The 20193-nt window shown below is 45.2% G+C and overlaps 2 protein-coding genes across 2 annotated transcripts in view; one reads left to right on the top strand and one right to left on the bottom strand.

The window, feature by feature from the left end:
• BBS2 (Bardet-Biedl syndrome 2) overlaps positions 1-3924 on the top strand; it is a 31922-nt gene extending 27998 nt beyond the window's left edge. The window contains exons 14-16 of the mRNA XM_083370249.1: positions 420-533; positions 1564-1712; positions 3688-3924. Coding sequence (XP_083226375.1) covers positions 420-533; positions 1564-1712; positions 3688-3794 — 370 coding nt within the window. The 3' untranslated portion in view covers positions 3795-3924. The remainder of the gene's footprint in view (positions 1-419; positions 534-1563; positions 1713-3687) is intronic.
• On the bottom strand, positions 3800-19898 carry OGFOD1 (2-oxoglutarate and iron dependent oxygenase domain containing 1). The gene is made up of 13 exons (XM_083370465.1): positions 19707-19898; positions 18263-18408; positions 17592-17638; positions 16364-16464; positions 15016-15132; positions 13757-13848; positions 12807-12935; positions 12052-12165; positions 11274-11353; positions 9537-9784; positions 8290-8406; positions 7350-7408; positions 3800-5215 (listed from the first exon to the last, which is right to left on the bottom strand). Exons 1-13 carry the CDS (start codon positions 19888-19890, stop codon positions 5063-5065), a joined length of 1587 nt encoding a protein of 528 aa, XP_083226591.1. The 5' UTR covers positions 19891-19898; the 3' UTR covers positions 3800-5062.
• Between the last annotated feature and the right edge of the window lie 295 nt (positions 19899-20193).

Below are 20193 nucleotides of genomic sequence, written 5' to 3'. Positions count from 1 at the left end.
AGCTTCTGCCAACCTAGCAGTTCGAAAGCACATAAAAATGCAAGTAGAAAAATAGGGACCACTCCAGTGGGAAGGTAACAGCGCTCGTGCACCTTTGGCGTCTAGTCATGCCGGCCACATGACCACGGAGACATCCTCGGACAAGCGCTGGCTCTTCGGCTTTGAAACGGAGATGAGCACCGGCCCCTAGAGTCGGAAACGACTAGCACGCATGTGCGGGGGAACCTTTACCTTTACCTTATACATAGAATGAAGGCTATTGCTAAGCACATTTAATTTGTGCTTAGATTGTAAGCCGCCCTGAGTCTTCGGAGAAGGGCGGGATATAAATGGGATTTTTTTAAAAAAACGTCTTACGTCTCCAGACTGCCAGGCACCTACTAGGGGTATCTTAAATTGTGGATGCTTCTCCTCCACAGATGGACAGTTCCTCATACAGTTTGCCAGAAGCTCACAGCCAACATGGCGGAGAGCTCCAATTGCATCCGGAGCATGCTGGTTCGAGCAGAAGATTCCCGCCTCATGGGGGACTGGTGAGTGAATACCCCCCCCCCCCCGATTGATCATAACCCCGACTGATAGAACACGGACTGATCAGCAAGCATGGCGGGCCCAAGTGGCGAAGGAAAACTGAAGACCGTATGATTTGAAAACAGGTAGAAGAGGCCTTCGTCCTGCAGTGGATAGGCAGTGGCTGAAATGAGGATGATGGTGGTCAAAACAAAAGTGCTGCTTGATTCAAACGAAAGGGGATTGGAAGCCAAGCGCCAGATGCACTAGGGCAGGGGTCTGCAACCTTGAGAGCTATGCTGGCTGAGGAATTCTGGGAGCTGAAGTCCACAAGTCCGAAAAGTTGCCAAGGTTGCAGACCCCTGCGGTAGGGGTCAAAGCTGCTGAACTGAATTGCAGTGGGACAGATACAAGACACCTGGTACAGGTAGTTCTTCTTTAGCAATGGCCTGGTTTGGCCACCGTTTGCAGTTAACCACAGTGCCGACAAAGTAACTTTAGCACCAATCCTCGCATTTGCGACTTTTGCAGGTCTGTACAAGCAGTCCTCAATGTACAACAGTTCGTTCAGTGACCGTTTGAAGTTACAACGGCACTGGGAAAAAGTGATATGACCTTTTTTTCACATTTGCGACCGTTGCAGCATCCCCAGGGTCGCCTGATCAAACTCCAGACGCTTGGCAATGGCAACATGTAGGACAGTTGCAGTGTCCCGGGGTCATGTGATTAACCTAATTAATGCTTAACTACTCTGGCAAGAAAGGTTGACCAAGGGAGCCATATTCACTTAACAACTGTCTTGTTTAGCGGGAGAAATTTTGCGCTCGGTTGTGGCGTAAGTTGAGGATTACCTGTACTAAAATACTCAAGAGACACACCTGTCCCAGAGCAGGCTATGCTGTCTTTCCACTTCTGTCTCCAGAAGATCCAGCTTTGGCACTAACAAAGAGTTTGTGGAAAGCTCGTCTTGGATTCATTGCCTCTCAAATCCCAACAAGTAAATAGCTTTCCATGTTGTTTGCTTATACTCTTGTTTTTTGTTTACCCATGCAGGAGAAACATGAAGAAACGGTATATGGAACTGTATGACCTCAACAAGGATTTATTGTCTCAGTACAAGATTCGCTGCAGCAACCACTCGGAGCTTTTAAATAATCTCAAAGCAATAAATCAAGCCATCCAACGAGCAGGACATCTCCGAGGTAGGTTCCAAAGGGGGTGGTGGTGGAGAATTATTTCTTTTACACCTCATGTCACTTTGGGGCTTGAAGAGAAAAGCGCGTGCCTAAATGAATCATAGCTTGGCAAGGCACAGGCGTGAATTTTGAGCGGGGAAATCTTCAAACTGGATAACAAAAAGGTCTTGCTGACATTCTTGCATTTGCCTGGAGGACTCAAGGGGAGCCAGGCCTGCATTTCCTTGAACTTGAGGAAAGCTTTCCTTGTGATCCGGTTCTCAAGTAAAGCTGTGTAGTTGTGTGGAGAGCTGTAGTCGCATGCTTATGTCTAAACATATAAGAGGAGGTACCAACGAAAGAGACTGTTGGTAGCTCAGGGTTGAACTGTGGAATCCTCTGTGCTCTCTGAGCTTGGCTGACTTCCTGTAGACCAGGGGTCTTCTAACTTGGCCCTTTTATGGCTTGCGGACTTCAACTCCCAGGATTCCCGAGACAGCACGGTTGGCTCAGGAATTCTGGGAGTTGAAGTCCACAAGTCATAAAAGGGCCAGGTTTGAAGACCCCTGCTGTAGACCTTTCATGATCCAATTGGGTAACCTCTTCAGTGCCCCATCAGGGCATTGATAATGTGGCCCAGTTGGGTTGTGAAACATTATCAAGCAAACCACCAAGGTCAGAAAATACCAAGGACTCTACAGATGACCATATTCCAATAGAAGAGAACTTGTAACTCAGGGTCAAAATGTGGAATCCATGGTGCTCTCCGAGCTTGGTTGATTTCTTGCAGACATTTCATTACCAAACTAGTAATCAGTGCACTGCAAGAAAACAAACCAAGATCAGAGAACACCATCGGCCCCATAGGAGGAGGTGCTTCCTAGGTTATTAAAATTTTATAACAGAGGCATGAAGATGCGATGGCAGTTCAGATTATTTATAATTGAAGGGGGGGAAAGGGTCAAGCTGAAAGGCATCAATAAAATCGTTTCTTTGCTTTGGAAAAAGTTGCATGAGCATTCATTTGGCATGGACTCTCTAGAGCAAAAAGTAATATTTTGGAAAGCATGAAGTTTCCCCCCCCCCCCAAGGCACAGTCGTCTGGGAAAAACACAAACTGCCATTGGCAGGAAAGGAGCTTTGCTATCATGGGCTTTTCTTACAAGTGACACTTGGTAAGAGGCACTTTGGGGATTATGTTGTCAAGAAAGGCATGAATTGGCTTTCTCACGCTGACTGAGGGGTTCTGGGAGTTGGAAGTCGACAGATCTTAACCGTTGCCAAAGTTGAGAAACACGACTACACCAAGGCCTTTAACCACACTAGCAAGGCCAGTTAGGGAATTCTGGGAGTTGAGAGCCACACATCCTAAAGCTGACATACATCGATCTAGAATTACTTTGGCCCCGATTTGCACCTCAGCAGAATTCAGTCTTCCTTCTCTGGCAGGAAATAAAAGCAGTGCTCCCAAAGTGGCAAATGGTTGGTCCACCATTTCTCCAAAATTATTGAAATGGGAGGTCTCTTTGTATAGAAGAATCTTGGTTTTGTGTGCTTCACGAGAACATCAACCTGTTTTTTTTTCCCCTTTACCCTAATCCCACCTGGCCTTTTCTCTTCCTCGAGGCTTCATTTTGTAGGATTCCAGCCTCAGATCCCCCCCTCTCTCCCCCCCCCCCAGTCTCCTCTTAAGACTACTTGGCTAAGAGATGCCAGCACATGACTGCTAGCATGTCATGCCAACAGATTTAAAATGGGCCACGGAGGCCCGTCAGCCTTCCGAGTAAATTCAAAATACATAAACAGCGAGCAGCGAGAATAGTTGTGTCCCGCACAGGCTGTCCCCTCTGAGCCCTCAGCTGATTTGAGAGTGGGGGGGTGGTGGTGGTGGTGGGGGAAGAGAACACGTTCTCCTTCTGAACTGTAAAGAAGCTGCTTCATTTGCATTCTTGGAAAAGAACAGACTCCGCTCACTCATTTTTCTTCTTTTTTTTCTCTCCAGTTGGTAAACACAAAATGCAAATGATTGCTGCCTGCCGGGATGCTATTAAGAACAACAGCGTTAATATGCTCATCAAAATCATGCGTCTGGGAACAACCTGCTCTTGATCAGTGTGAGACTGGAGGCCGAAAACTCGTCTAGGTTGGCAGCCCAGGGAGATGAGCAGAAAGATCTAGCAGCAGATATAGACAGTAGGCGATGCTGTCAGTTTAGTGCCCGGTAAAGTGCAATATGGAGAGCTTACTAGGGTTGATCGTTCGACCGCTTGTGCCAGGGAAGAGAAGGCCAGTACGTCGGTCCTTCATAAATATCATGCTCGTGGGGAGATGGCCAAGCTTTTGTGGACATTACAGACCAAATCTGGGAATTTCAGAAGCCAAAAAAACCGCCCTGGAGGCTGTTTCATTAAAATAGCAGGTTTTGATTCTTCAATAAAACTCGACAGACCTCAGTCCATTAGTATGATTTAGTTCCGTTTAGATCAGAGGTCTTCCAATCACAGCAACTTTAAAACTGTGGACTTCCAATTCCCAGAATTCCACAGCCAGCCATGATTGGAGTTGAAGTCCACAAGTCTTAAAAAGTTGCCAAGGTTGGTGGACAGTGTGGAGAAACACTAATCTGTCTTTGTACGAAGCAAGAAAAGGAAAGCTTAAAGTAACGCCAAGCCTTTTATTATTATTATTATTATTATTATTATTATTATTATTATTATTATTATTATTATTAATTAGTGTGAGGTCTTGATTAAGAATAAAGTTTATAAAGGGTCACTGCCTTTTTAAAATTTCACCGTTTCTGGTTCAGAATTTTGTCTTGATTTTTAAGCTGGTTGCAACTACTATATTGAATTAGAGTTCTCTTTGGTGCAGCTGCCAGTAATCCATCTAGGTTTGCACATTTCAAAGGCTGCTTGATTTACGTCTTAACAAGCTCCGTGAATCCAACTAGTAGAGACTCAACAAACCATAATAATCTTAACTCAACCTACAAAATACCACATAATTAGATGAATAGGAAACACTTTTTTTTCGTCTGTGAGAAGTGGTGAGTTTTGGAGAACATAGCAAATATTGGCTTGGTCCATGCCACCTTGTTTTCTGAGGCTGTTTAGGCTGAACCATAGCCAGAGTCCTACCTCAGCCCAAATAAAATGGTGTTTACATTGCTAATGTGGAAGCTTTGTGGCCCCCACAGCAGTTCAGACCATGGCTTCCACGTCATTTCCAAAAGGGCCCCCAGCAAAGGAGGGTTAAGTTTTGCAGGAACATCAAGAGCAAAGCAGATTGTGCAACAGAATCTTTCTTTGTAAGAAAAACTGTCCTATTTGAGTATTTAAAAGAAATGGTTTGCCGTCACTTGCTGGCACTATCTCTCATTCGTAGTAAACAAAGGAGAAGTCCCAGAATTCGTTTCCATCAGGTGTCTGCTCCAAACTATAGTGGTTAATGTACTTTACAAATTTCTGTGTCTCTCGATCTCTGTAAACTAAAGCCAGGCAATTGGCCTCTGGATTAACCGTCAGCAGCTTGAAAAGAGAATAAAACAAAGAACAGTTAAGAAAACAACCTGCATTTACTTCTAAGGACAGTGCAGGAAAACCTTACTTTCATGAATGCATCTGTCCATATTACAGGTTTCAATAAAATCCTACCTAGTTCCTCTTCTAGAAATATGCAGGGTGCATGCACAGAATGATAGAATACAAGTAACTATAATTTCCCATAAAATAAACATTGAGGTAGCTTCAATGCAGCATGGAAAACAGGATTGTCAATGGCTCCTCATTATCAGATGCTATATTAGGCTTACGTTCAAATTCACAGAAGCATCTAAGTGGCTACTGTGGGAACAAAATGACCCTCTATTCAGCCAGCTCCAGTCCTTTTGAAACTGCACAAAAAAGGCAAATTCTTTGCCTGAAACCACGAGGGAAATTGAAAGTAGAACTTGGCAGTAACACAATAGCATTAGCAATAGTCTGTGACGGAGTATTCTGTTCACTTTTGTCAATGCACCTTAAAAAAAGATGCCACAGAGTTTTGTTTTGTGTGCTTTTTTAAAAAAGGAGGATACCAAAGTGATTACTGAATTGAATCAGATCCCCTACAGGGTGAAACAAACAACTGGGGTATGATGGTGGAATAAAGTAGGGAAGAAATAATATAAGAACATGCAGACTGGTAGTTCTCAACAACGAATCGTTTAGTGACCAAAGTTACACTGGCATTCAAAAAAGTGACATCGCCAGTCTGCACAATTACAACTCTGGCGGCATTCCCAGTCACATGATAAAAATGTGCACACTTGGCAACCAGCGTGCACTTCCAAAGGCTGCAGCAACCAAAGGCCCTGGGATCGCCATTTACCACTATGACTTTCCCAGCTGGCTTCCAACGGAGTCAGTGGAAAGCGGATTCACTTAACGAATGCGCCAATCCTTTAACTTCAGTGGTCCACTTAACAACCGTGATAAAAAGGTGAGATTGGGCACAAGTCACTTAACCACAACCTTGTTTAGTGACAGAAATTCTGGTCGCACTTGGGGTTGTAAGTTGGGGGCCATCTCTAGAATATTTAGATCCGTTTTGCCCCGCGCTCCAATTTTGCGTAATTTTCCTGATCCAACACAGTTCTGGGCATTGAGATTCCTTTTAGTACTTCACTGCCCCTTGCATGATAATGAGGCTAAGGTCACCAGGAAACCCTGCCTTTCAAGTGGCATGCAGTGTTTTGTTGCAGGCAGGTAAAGCAGTTCCCTAGAACAGGGCTTTTCAACCAGTGGTACGGGTACCACCTGTGGTACATTGACACCTGGCAGGTGGTACTCGACCATCCTAGAAAAGTGGTAGCAGGGGAGGGGAATGAGCTGAACCGGTGGCAGCACCGCACAAGCCTGAGTGAGAGACGGCTGGAGCTGCAGGGCTGTCAGGGCTCAGCGAAAGCGCCAGGATCAGCGCCAGCCTCCAGCTGGAGCTCAACACGGATCCCGGCACTTCTGCTCAGCCCAGAAGAAGCACCGATCAGCTGGAATGTTGTAGCATCTCCAGGGTCTTGTGATCTACATTCAGACGCTTGGCAACTGATTCATGTTTATGACGGTCACAGTGTCCCAGGGTCATGTGAAGTGACCAAAACCTGCTGCAACCACCCAGCAGACAGGAGGGGGGGGAATAAAAAACGAACACCTCCCACCCCACCCCCGCTGCCAATCCTCAACAGAAATGCTCACAACAATGAAAACCTCAGACAGGAGGAAGAGCACCGCCGGGCGGGCAGGCAGGGGTCTTGGTCGGCTGTGGCTTGAGGGGCACTTTTTTCATTGTAACTTCGAAAAGTCACTAAGCGAACTGTTGTAAGTCGAGGACTACATGTACTTCATCACTTTTTTCCTTTTTTTTTTGGTCATCAAGTTTTTGACACTTTGCTAGGCAACTGGTGGTACTCGGATGTTGCCACATCCTAAAAGTGGTACAATGGGTGAAAAGGTTGAAAAGCCCTGCCCTAGAATTTTAAGAAGGACCCGTGAGCTACTTCCCAAGGCTTGGACATCTGGAAAGGGAAGGATAGGAAAAACTTGGCAAGTTTCAAAATGGCCTGTGGTCTCTGAGCAACTTCACCTGTGCCCCTGAAAATGGGGGGGGGGGGAGAAATATGTTTACCTCTTCATCTTCGCCTTTTGCAATGTATGAAGTGAAGCCTCCCGATTTGATGTTCCAGTCTTTAAAAAGAAATAAAGATCACATTTAAATTTTAAAGCGAGCAGCCACAAACAAATTTCAAACACAATTGTGACGTTTATTTTTACTGATTTATGTGCCGTCCATTTCAGCTAGAGGCTCTGGGCAACATCGGTACAGAGAAGATTTTTAAAATTTGTATTTAGAGGCGATTGGCCAACCCAATTCAAAAAATAATAATCTAGTGATAGCTTTGCATTGTGAAGACAGGTATACAACGTCTATAGGCAGTTTCCAGAGAGATACTATATTTAATCATTTAGGCATAAAGGATTTTTCCCTTCTGTGGTTAACTCAGAATTATCTTCTTGCATTAATGGAATAAAGCAAGTGGCTGAAAAATGAAGAGACTTCAAAACTAGCCAGTGCTGGGCGCCTTTGAAGATTGGAAACTGATCAAAGAGAGAAGCGACCTAGAATTAAGGAGAGGACAATTAACCAGTGGAACAGAAGTTGCCTCCAGAAATTGTGGGCGCTCCATCACTGGAGGTTTTTTAAAGAAGAGACTGGACAGTCACTTTTAAAAAAAAAAATCCCATTTATATCCCGCCCTTCTCCGAAGACTCAGGCGGCTTACAATTTAAAGCACAAATCAATGTGCTTAGCAATAGCCTTCATTCTATGTATATGCCTTGTCTGAGATGGTATAGGTTCTCCTGCTTGAGCAGGGGGCTGGACTAGAAGACCTCCAAGGTCCCTTCCAGATTCTATTCTATTCATTAGTGAGTGAGAGGCTGCTTGTTTAGTGAGCTTAATCCCTTTTGCATGCTTCAACAAGAGACCCCCCCGCCCCCACTTGGCCTTTCCACCCTGTCCTTCCTCCTTTGACGGAACGTTTCGGACAGCTTGAACGGAGACCAACCTTCACAGCCACAGAACAGCAGCAGATCCAAGGCAAACTCTGCTCGTTGGGCATCGTGGACCAGCGTGTAGCATCCCTTCCTCCAGCGTCTCAGTTCTCCAGTGCAAAGAGGGACGCCTAAAGGAGAGAAGACCAGGTGTTCTCGCCTTTGGCGATGGCCACGTACCATTTTAAATTATTTATTTATTTATTTCAATTTATATATACTGCCTTTTTCCCGGGAGAGGGAGGGAGAAAAAGACCCTAACCCTTAGATTTCCCCAGAGTAAGTTCTAATCCTCTGAAATTTCACATAACGGTGATGGGCTCAGCAATCTCCTTTCGAGCCGAGACGGGTTTCCCCCCCCCAATATGGACAGGAAGAAGGTCACCGTTAGACAATCTCCTTAACGGTGCCTCTTGGCTGTTAAAGACACCCCACCCCAAAAGAAAAGGCTATGGAGAAGCAGGAAGAGCTGGTGCCCCAAGTTCTGTTGATGTTTACTCCCGAGGGAGGGATGAAAAGGTCTCTGTATCCACCTCAACTTGTGTCAGAGGAAGAGAACCGCAAGAAACACAAATTTGTGTACAGGAAGCCAGATCAACAGACACAGCAACGGGAGAACAAGAGACCCGGGTTTCTCTGTCCGATGGTCAACAGTGCTGATGTTGTGTCCTGGCAGGGCGAGCGGGTAACTAAGGAGAGTGGAATTCCTCAACATCCTGAAAAGGGGCCCGTTTAGACACGTCCCGTTGCTCTCATTCAGAACAGTTCTGGACAGAATTAAAGGGGACATTTGGGTGTTCTCTGGACTTGGCAGATTTCAGAAAGGGCTGCGCATTCACCCAGGCGTGAAAGCAAAAAAACAAAACAAACAAAAAAACACACAAAAACATGCATGGATTAAAAAAAATTATGAAACTGCTCAATACACCTTTCTGTGCTCCCAAGGAATTTACGGCAAACATACAGCAGTAATCATTTGGAAGAGAAAAAAAAAATCTCTTACTTCGTTAAAAATAAAAAGAGCTTATTTTCACGTTCTGCCCAACTTCTACCGATCCACCTACAAACGTGACTTGGCCGAGATCAAGTGTTTAGGAGGCCAAATGGCAATGAAATCGATCTTGTGAGTTCTCCAGATACCCACATGAAAGGGGAGCTGAAGAGTTGGAATGGATACGGACCTCTTAAAACATTTTGGGCACACTGTAATTTGGGCTGCGCTGACAGATAGACTGCAACTAGATCCGGAAGCTCAATATACCATTCTCGTTCCCCGGTGCCTCCGCAGAGTCTGTATTGGCAGCTTCCTCTTGACTGCTGGGTCCTTGTGAGCTTTCAGAAGACTCTCCTCCTCCTCCTCCTCCTTCCTCTTCCTCCTCTGGGGCTAGAAAATGTAGCTTCAGGCCCGTGAAGTTGGAAAGCAGTAGGAACAAGGCTTCGGAGCGAAAGAGTTCCAAGCACCCTTTTAAAATAGCCGGCAAGTTTTTCTCCTCTGCTTTCTCGTAATGCCTAAAAAAAGACAGTTTAAGCTTCTTCAAAACACTTCGCTGAAAGGCTCCGCTAACACAGCACAACTGATACAGGTGGTCCTCGGCTTACGAACACAACTGAGCTCAGAATTTCTGTTGCTAAGTGAGACGGCTGAGTTTTTGCGCCATTTTTACAGCCTTTTTTTGTTGACAGCTGCTAAGCGAATCACCGCTGTTGCTAAACTAGTAACCGGGTTGTTCAAGTGTAGTTGGCTTCCCCACCGACTTGGCTCGTCAAGACGGCCGCAAAAGGGAATCACGTGACCCCGGGGCTCTTGCCAAGCATCCAAACTCTGATCGTGGGACCATGGGGGAATGCTACAGTGGTTGTGTGAAAACCAGCAATACGTCACCGTTGTAATTTCGGTCACCAAATGACTGTATGGTTCTAAGCCGCGGATTGCATACATAGGAAAGAGGAAAACATGCAGAGGGTGGTGGCTGTGTAAAACTGCACGCTACCTTTTGATTCCATGCTGGTTCCTTTCCACAGCAGGTTTTTGAAATAAGACTAGAGCGAGCGTCGTGACTGGAATATAAGACAAGCAGGGACTGTCATCCAGAATGGTTCGCTCTGGCAAACCAGGGTTTTTGCGTGGGATCTAAAATAAGGGCGGGTTGTGAAAAACCCACACCTGTATTTTGTGTTTTGTCTCCCAAGAGGCTAGCCTTTCTTTTTAAAAGGCTGGGAGAAACAAAATCCTCTCGCCAGCCACAAAAGAAAGGCCTGTAAACAACCACAGGATGTCAAACTCTTTTAGGAAGTTCTGTTCTTTAGCAGAACTTGGTGGAGCAGTGGGCTAATGCCTCCTTAAGTAACACCAGCTGCCTGCAATTAGTGCAGGTTCGAGTCCCACCAGGCTCAAGGTTGACTCAGCCTTCCATCCTTCCGAGGTAGGTAAAATGAGGACCCAGATTATTGGGGACAATAAGCTGACTTTGTAATAATGCCGCTTGGGGTGTGTGTGAAAGCCCTAATAAGCAGGCATATACATAGAATGAAGGCTATTGCTAAGCACATTGATTTGTGCTTTAGATTGTAAGCCGCCCTGAGTCTTTGGAGAAGGGCGGGATATAAATGGGATTAAAAATAAAACTTGGGAAGAGGGGGGAGAAGACAAGAGGAAGACTGGCTGGGGATGATGGTGATCAAGATCTTATTTGTCTGCAAATCCCCCACTGGGGGAAAATGAGATGGCTTTAGATTGTAAGACGCCCTGAGTCTTCGGAGAAGGGCCGGATATAAATGGGATTTTAAAAAAAAAATCATATCCTCCTTTTCCTACTAGCATATAAGACGACTGGCCCGATTAGCTGAAGTTCTCAAGGTGATCCAGTTTCGCACGAGAGCCTCACATTACGCTCACGGGGGATCTTTGAGGAAGAGCCAAATCCAGCTGGCACGGGTCCGTGGCTGGAAAGGAACACAGCTACTCAAGTGGGAGTGAGGCGGCCTGGAGCAGCTTTACCTGTTGTTGGGAGGACCTCTAGTGCTCCAGCTGAGTTCTTCCGTCTGGAGAGCTTTGCAAACCAGCTGATACTTGTCTCTCTGGGAACCAAGCAGAAGGAAAGCACCCCTGAAGCAAGCTCTTGGGAAGCAAGGAGTCTGCGAAAGCAGCATATGGGCGAGCCCGACGGAATTAATCCCTCGGTCGCATTTTAAGTCAAGTGACTTTTGCCCCCTTTTACATCCTCCCTTGCCACGGTTGTTAAGCGAGTCACTGCAGTGATTAAGTTAGTTAACACGGCTGGTAAATGAATCTGGCTCCCCCATTTGACTCGGCTTGTCAAAAAGGTTGCAAAGGAGGGTCGCCTGACCCCGGGACGCTGCAACCGTGGTAAGTATGAACCAGCCGCCAAACATCTGGATTTTGATCACGGGATGGCTGAGGATGGTGCAGCGGTCGTAAGGGTGAAAAACGGTCACAAGCAGTGGTGGGATTCAAATACGGGAACAACCGGTTCTCTGTGTGTGGATGCCGCTTCCAGAAGTCCATTCTGGGCCTGGGCAACAAAAAATTAAGCTACCGGTTCTGCCGAAGTGGTACGAACTGGCTGAATCCCATGGCTGGTCATAAGTCACTTTTTTCAGCGCCGTTGTGACTTTGAACAGTCACTAAATGAACTGCCGTAAGTCAAGGACCATCTATACTCACCACCTCTCAACCTGCCATGTGAAGCTGAAAGAGATCGAGAATAGGGATCACACCTGTTGCCTTATCGTCTTACACCCAAGAATGGACTCACCTTGAGAAAGTCTTTCAGCAAGATCTCCGATCGATCTTCAAATTCTTCTTGGATCTGTGCTTGGGAATCCATGTCCAAATAAACTGGATTGATCCAATCATACAAGATTTCGTGCTGGAAGAATGTGGAGGAACGGAAGACAAGGCCGAAATTTACATTGTGGCACCGAAAATCAACTTATAACCACCTCTGTCGCTATTATTTCCAGAAATGTTGGTAGGTGCTCGTCACACATAATCCAGTGCAGTGTTTCTCAACCTGGTCAACTTTAAGACACATGGACTTCAACTCCCAAAATTCCCCAGCCAGTCCGAGCCTCTCAAAGGTGACCAGGGTTGAGAAATTCCAGTCCGGCATGTACGCTTATATTTGATTTGCACTCAATAGCCAGCACATCATCCCCACACCCACACTGAAGTGTACACCACAGGTGCAGCACAAAATCAGCAAAGTGCGGCTTCTATTGGGGGGAAACAACAGCCGTTAGGCCAGGGGTTCGAAACGATATTCCAAGGGGTGCAAAAACTTGGGTTTTCAAAATTATACTGTGTGTGCATAATTCGTTGCCGTTATTTTGAACTTTTTTAAGGGGTGCGAGAATAAAGGGGTGCGGAGTATAGAAAAGGTTGGGAACCACTGCGTTAGGCTAACGATGAAACATGAAACAACGTGAAGGTTTCTCCTTGGTAGACCAGGCCAAGACTCAAATGTATGGTAGAACAATGCCACAAAACTGCAGGTAGCAAGCAGCTTACATCACGAGGGATGTGGGGGCTTCGTGGAATCTCTGGCTCCACATGACGTGGTGGCCTCGCAACCGAGGGGCCGTGAAACCAGCCGCTCACCGACAAGCGGCATTTCTCTTTGGAAATGACTTCAGACACCTGGGACAGAGGAAAACGACAAAAGAACACATAAACACTGAATTCTCAGACGAAGATGCTGCCAGGAAATTAGTCTTTATTTCTAGGCTCTCTCCTTAATTAATTTCCATCCGTTGGTTCTTGTCCTGCCTTCAGGTGCTTTGGAGAATAACTTGACTCCCTCTTCTTTGGGGCAGCCCCTGAGATACTGGAACACTGCTATCATGTCATCCCTGGTCCTTCTTTTCATTAAACTAGACATACCCAATTCCAGCAACGGTTCTTTATATGTTTTAACCTCTAGTCCCTTGATCAACTTTGTTGCTCTTCTCTGCACTCTTTCTAGAGCAGGGGTAGCTCAGGAATTCTGGGAGTTGAAGTCCACGAGTCATAAGAGCCAAGGTTGCCTACCCCTGTTAGAGTCGATGTCAAGTTTCCGAGTATGAGGCATTGTTTACCTTAAAAGTCCTTTATTAGCCTAATACACCGGCAAAGGCTTGCTTGAAGGAAGCTGGAATCTGAAATCTCCGCCCCTTGCACAATATATTAAAACACAAATCTCCACCTTTCTAATTTTGTCATTAATCATATTCTCCAATTAATTTAAAGAATCAGTTTCCCTTCCGTTAGAAAACCCGGCAAGGTCTTATCTTCTTTAATTACAGATGGCCTTGAAGGTACAATCCTACTCTTCCCCCCCTCCCAACCTTAAACTCAATCTCTTAAAGCAATACACAAGTTTCACATATGAAATGGCTACTTCTTCATCTCTTGTCAAGAAATAAGATTCGATGTTAGCAGTGTTGACAGTCTCAACATAGGAAAAGTTAACAATTGCTTACCTGGTGGAAGGAGACCGGTGATACTTCAAAGAAAGCGAGTGAATTCCAGGAAGGAGACAAAGACTTGACAATCTGCAAAGGCTGGAAATGATCTGCCAGAGACAAGGACACACAAAAGGCACAAACACACAAGAGTAAGCATGACAATCTGGAATTCTCCCACTGCCTTACAGTTCACAAACCTTCTGGCTTTGCCTGGCTTCTGAATAAAGAAAGGAAAAGTGAGCCTTGGAGACAGGTGAAGCAGAAGAATCAAGTTTACAAATAAAGACTCGGCTTACAAACTGGGAGGGTCCGAGTCTCAGTCTGGCCCTAACACCATAAGTATCATACTGTATACCGCAGTGTATATAGCAGCCCACTGTAGTAGTAAGAAAGCACATTTCTAAAGAAGGGGAGCTTGCAGTATGAAAAAAAACAGAACAAAAAAAACCCCCACTAATGCATGAAGGGGATTTCTGTGGTTAGGAACATTTGAAATTGCACGCCGGATTGGCAAATGCAGCAGCAACTGCGACTGAACCTGACTCACCCACAATTCAGTTAGGCCTCTTTCACCTTTGGCACTACAAAAAGCCTTAAATGTGAAAATATCAAGAGATTCAGATGTAGTAGTTTATGCATGCAACCATTCGTTTCATTCCCAAGTAATGCTTCCTACCTCATCCAGATAACAGAAAATAAGCTTTGGCCAAAGCCGAAGTTGGTATATAGGAATAGTCCAGGGGCAGGCAAACCTTGGCACATTTATGACTCGTGGACTTCAACTCCCAGAATTCCTGAGCCAGCCATGCTGAGGGGAAAAGGAGAGGTTTCCAAGCTGAGCCATGCTGGCTCAAGGAATTCTGGGATTTGAAGTCCACGAGTCATAAAAGAGCCAAGGTTGCCTACCCCTGGCCTAGGCCGCTTTATGACTCGTGGACTTCAACTCCCAGAATTCCTGAGCCAGCCATGCTGAGGGGAAAGGGAGAGGTTTCCAAGCTGAGCCACGCTGGCTCAAGGAATTCTGGGAGTTGAAGTCCACGAGTCATAAAAGAGCCAAGGCTGCCTCCCCCTGGAATAGTCAATGCAAGAGACCACCATACATGCAGCTTGACAGCAGTCAGCACTCAAAGTATCTGAGTCATGTTATGTGAGGTGTCCATCAAAGAGAGATGGAGGTGGGGATGGAAGGATGGAACAACTGAACAGCTGCCCTGAGCTCTTGAAGGACAGGTGTGATATAAAACCAAGCCGGCAAAATAAGTAGTAAATCCTACCATCTGTACAGAAGAGATCCAAAGTGCCCCCATCATGCTTATCCCAGGGGGGTACAAGATAAAGGATGAATGCGATTCGGCGCCCCTCCAGCTCGTCATCATGACACAGCAGGGTATCTGGAACCAAGCGGGAATTTGGTTACATTAGGCAATGTGGCTAAAATGAGGCGGGTGTGTGTGTGTCCAGTTGTCAGTGCTGATTCTTCACACCCAAGTCCCAATCTATTGCTTGCATTCCAATTCCACAGCCTCTTTCCCAGGTTTCATAGAATCAAAGGGCTGGAAAGGATCTCGGAAGTTTTCTAGTCCAACCTTCAACCCAAGGTAGGAGTCCTTATTGCATCCCAAATTGAAAATCTCCCGCAATGGAGCACTCACAGCTCCGGGAGACAAGTTATTCAACTGACTAATTATTCTCACTGTCAGGAAAATCCTCCTTATTTCCAGGTTGAGTGTCCCTCTGACGAGCTTTTCCTCACTGCTTCTTGTTCTGCCCATAGGTGCTTTGGAGAATAAGCCAAGGCCCTCTTCTCTGCCAATAGCCCCCCAGGTACCCGAAGACAGCTATCATTATCACCCCTAATCCTTCTCTTCATTAGACTGGGTCCCTTAACCGTTCATTGTACAATTTACCTTCCAGATCCCTTATCATCTGTGTCGCTCTTCTCTGCGCTCTTTCTAGAGTCTCGGCAATTTTTTTATATATATATATTGTGGTGATCAGAACTAAATGCAGTAAGTCCGTCTGCCCAGTGCTCAAGTCTGTCAAGATCCTTCTGAATCTTCAGCCTATCTTCCAAAGTGTTAGAAATTTCCCCCCGCTTGCTACTGTACGGAGTGTTCCCCTTCTGTCCCCTCTAGATTATTTATGAAGATGTTGAAGAGCACTGGGCCTCAGACAGAATCTTGGGGGACCCCACTGCATGCTCCCCACCATGTAGATGCAATTTCACTGAGAACCAGGCACGGAGTGCCATTGGTCAGTCATTTACAAATCCATCTGGGGGTGATGCTGTCTCTCCCACATTGTTCTATCTTACCAAGCAGTAAGCTGTGTTCTACTTTGTCAAATGCCTTATTGAAGTGTAACTGAACTGTGTCCACAGCATTTCTCTGATCCACCAACTTAAGTTGCTTTGTCAAAGGCGGCAGTTAAAGTTTGTCCGACGTGATTTGTTTTTAGCAAACCCATGCTGGCTTCTAGCAATTGTCATTCATTTCTAGGTGCTCCCAAACCCGCTGAGCAATGACCTTTTCTGGATTTTCTAGATTTTTTCAGGATCACAGAGTTTCTTCTACCAACACCATCGATTCCGAGCTTCAGAGTTCTTTTTAATTCTTGGCTTACCTGTATATTCATATTTAGCGCAGGACAGATCAATGGTTGGTTCCAGCTCTACCTGGATCACGTCAGAAAGCCAAGACCGGAATTCTTCAAAAAGAACTTTTCTAACAGATGAGAGAGAAGACAAGTGAGCTTGCAGCATCTCAGCTCTGCAAGGAGGCATTCTGGCATCTGGCATTTGCTTCCACAGGACAGGTAAGGAATGGAATGGAATGGAATAGAATAGAACAGAACAGAATCTGGAAGGGACCTTGGAGGTCTTCTAGTCCAGCCCCCTGCTGAAGCAAGAGAACCTACACCATCTCAGACAAGTGACTGTCTAGTCTCTTCTTAAAAATCTCCAGTGATGGAGTGCCCACGATTCCTGGTGGCAAGCTGTTCCACTTCTTGATTGATCTCACTGTCAGGAAGTTTCTCCTTAATTCCAGGTTGCTTCTCTCTTTGATCAGTTTCCAACCATTGTTTCTCATACTTCCCTCTGGTGCTTTGGTGAACAACCTGACCCCTTCTGCCTTTTGGCAGCCCCTCAAATACTGGAACATTGCTACCATGTCTCCCCTATTCTCCTATTCCTTTTCTTTAGACTAGCCAAACCCAAGTCCTGAGCTTTTATAAATAAATAGGGCCCAGTTCCTCAAAAAAAGGCCTGTTCACAGTTCAAGGTGAATAAACCCGAAAGGGGGTGGGCTAGATGTATAGTTAAATAAATACATACAACTTGCAAGCTGACCTAACTAAACAGTCCTGAGCTTTTATAAATAAATAGGGCCCAGTTCCTCAAAAAAGGGCATGTTCACAGTTCAAGGTGAATAAACCCGAAAGGGGGTGGGCTAGATGTATAGTTAAATAAATACATACAATTTGCAAGCTGACCTAACTAAACAGTAAGTGAAGCAAGCACAATTGTTCTCAATGGGAAAATAAAGTGCCAACAACTACTTCACTTTCAGAAGACACACAGGCTGGAGTTTCACAGAGCTAAATCAGCACTTGTTAAACCATGACTTGCTGAAGAAAATATAATAGCTTATTTTGGCGGGAAAATTAAGCCTAAATATGTAGATTGCCACTATATCAAGTTAGGAACTATCATAAATGTGCTGATCATATATTGCTAAAGCACATTGATTTGTGCTTCTTAGATTGTAAGCCGCCCTGAGTCTTCGGAGAAGGGCGGGATATAAATGGGATTAAAACAACAACAACAACAACAACAAACGGGCTAATTTACCTTAATGCCGCAATGTGGGGCCCTCCTCTCCTCTTTAGGTCATCTGACTTTGCAACAAGAAAGACATATTAGATTATTCAGAGATGGAAGCTTTTGCAGAAGAAAATCATACCGGTAGCTCTTGTGTAGTGACCACAATTGGGGCCATCCACTCTTGTCATTAAGCAAAGTGGACACTAAGTGGAAAATCAGTGTGCTCTCTTTTTCTGCTACTCCCCTATCCTTTGGAATGCTCACCCCAGCACTTTGATAATTAGAAAGAGAATTCATGTTTGCAGTGACATCCATTGAAGAGGAAGTGTTTACAAAAGAGTAAACAGGCCACAATGGGGAATGCACCTCAAAAACAATACAGTGGTGCTGGCAGCCCCAGTGTGTTCCATAAACAGCCAGTGTATTCCCCATTACATGCCTGCTTACTCTCTTGTAAAGTAATCCCTTTCTCTCCAAACTCTCCACTTCGCAAGAGAGGAAGAATAAAAAAACAGGAAACAACAGCTGGCTGTAATGATCACATAACCAAGGGATGTGATGAATGTTGTAATGGGCATATATATTGTAAAGTTATTTTTTTCAGCACTGTCATAACTTCAGTCACCCAACAAGGCAGTTAGTAAGTGAGTATTTGGAATACCAGTGCCCTAGAATTGGTGTTAGTTTGGAGCACTCACCTGTTTGAACTTGTACAGATCGTTACACTTTTCATGGAAATCTAGGGTCAGGAGTTCTCTCCGCAGCTCCTCCAGGAAGTCCTCACTGGGAATGAAACCCGGGATAACACAGTGGGGGAAAGGAGCGGGATCCAGAATGACTGCCTCTAGAGGAAACACAATCCACACAGCAGCTTTTAGAGCAGGAGAGCACGATGAAAGTCATGGCAAAAAACATATTAGATTAGATGAGAGTCTGTCTTAGCCTTTAGTTTAGCCTTCAGTTTCATTATTAATTGAATATTATATAATTAAAATGTAATGATCAAATTATACATTGGAATTACATTAGTGCACGTATGTATCACACACACAAATATCAATATCTCTATCTATCTATCTATCTATCTATCTATCTATCTATCTATCTAATCTACTTATCTATCTACACACACACACACACACACACACACACACACGTAGTCCTTGGCAGTTCATTTAGTGACTGTTCGAAGTTACGTCACTGACAAAATGACTTATGACAGTTTTTCACACTTACGACCATGATCAGAATTTGGATGCTTGACAACTGGTTCATATATATGACCATTGCAGTGTCCCAGGACCATGTGATCCTCTTTTAACACCTTCTGACAAAGTCAATGGGAAGCCAGATTCACTGAACAACCGTGTGAGTAACTTAACAACTGAAGTGATTCACTTAACGGCTGTGGCAAGAAAGATTTTAAGATGGGGGAAAATTCACTTAACAACTTTCTCACTTAGCAACAGAAATTTTGGGCTCAGTTATGGTTGTAAATTTAGGGCTACCCGTACACACACACACAGAGTATACAGGACATATATATGCATATAAAATAACTTAATTATACATTATATAATTAATATTTATATTTATATAATCAAAGATTCTGGTTGAATCTTGGGTTGGCGATCTCAACCTTCCCATGCCGGAGGCCTTTCAGCACTGATGATGATCAAGATAACAAGAACTAGAAAACAGGAGGCAGGAATATTAGGCATGTTGACTATATCAATATATATACATATACATACATATATACACATATGTATATATGAATGTCCATATATGTATATTTTAAGTTGAATACACTTAACTCAGTAGACTCAAATATTTTACATACCTGTACACATATATGCATATGTGTATGTGTGTGTATCACTTGCAATTGTATATGTATGTAAATTATACGTGTGTATATGTATGTATATGTGTGTGTGTGTGTGTGTATATGTATATCTGTAATATATATAAAAAGACGGGCAGGATGAGAACACCCCCAATTGCACTTTGCAACACATCTGCAAAATATCGGTGGGTTAAAGCCAAGCTGCACCCCCTGCCGGTCAATGCCAGCCACGACTGCCCCCTGCGTCAGTGAGGACTAGCCCCTTGGAACCCGCAGCGCTTCCTACCCCTTACCATGCTGCAGCGGCTCCTGGCGAGCCCAAGCCGCGGCCACTTTCTTCTTCAAGGCTGGCTCCTTCAAGGCGGCAGAGAACTCCACGCAGATCTGCCGCTTCACGCGCTTCTTGGCAGCTTTTCCCGGCGGCGGCGGAGACGAAACCCCCGCCCGGGGCGGCCGCCGCTTCGGCTTCCCGTTCATGGTTCCCCCTCGCACATGTTCCGGCTGAGAACTACCACTCCCGACAGGCCCCACGGGATGACGGCGTGTCGAGAGGCGGGTCTACAGATTGAACGGTCCAATCATCGCGGCGGAAGCAGGAAAAGGTTCGGAGCCGCCTGGAGGGGACGCGAGACTTCCTGCGAGAGGGAATGGAAGTTCCCCCCCCCCACCGCCCTGGACATTTCTAGAAGAGCTGTCCCACAACAGTGGCAGGAGAGTTTTCTCTTTTCTTGGACGAGGCTCTGTTATGATAGTCTATGGTCACACTAGTGCCATTTAGAA

The sequence above is a fragment of the Vipera ursinii genome, assembly GCF_947247035.1.
Source record: "Vipera ursinii genome assembly, chromosome: 10".
Classification (NCBI taxonomy): Eukaryota; Metazoa; Chordata; class Lepidosauria; order Squamata; family Viperidae; genus Vipera; species Vipera ursinii.
Note: the sequence above shows the minus strand (reverse complement) of the source record. Positions and strands in the feature narration are given on the sequence as shown.

What these genes read in the sequence shown, in the direction of transcription:
- OGFOD1 (XM_083370465.1), bottom strand. Translation starts at nt 19,890, where the DNA reads ATGAACGGGAAGCCGAAGCGGCGGCCGCCCCGGGCGGGGGTTTCGTCT. An exon ending in ATCTGTACAAGTTCAAACAG is followed by an intron (nt 17,639 to 18,262) that starts GTGAGTGCTCCA and finishes CTTGTTGCAAAG; the next exon opens with TCAGATGACCTAAAGAGGAG. An exon ending in CGCTAAATATGAATATACAG is followed by an intron (nt 15,133 to 16,363) that starts GTAAGCCAAGAA and finishes GCTTGGTTCCAG; the next exon opens with ATACCCTGCTGTGTCATGAT.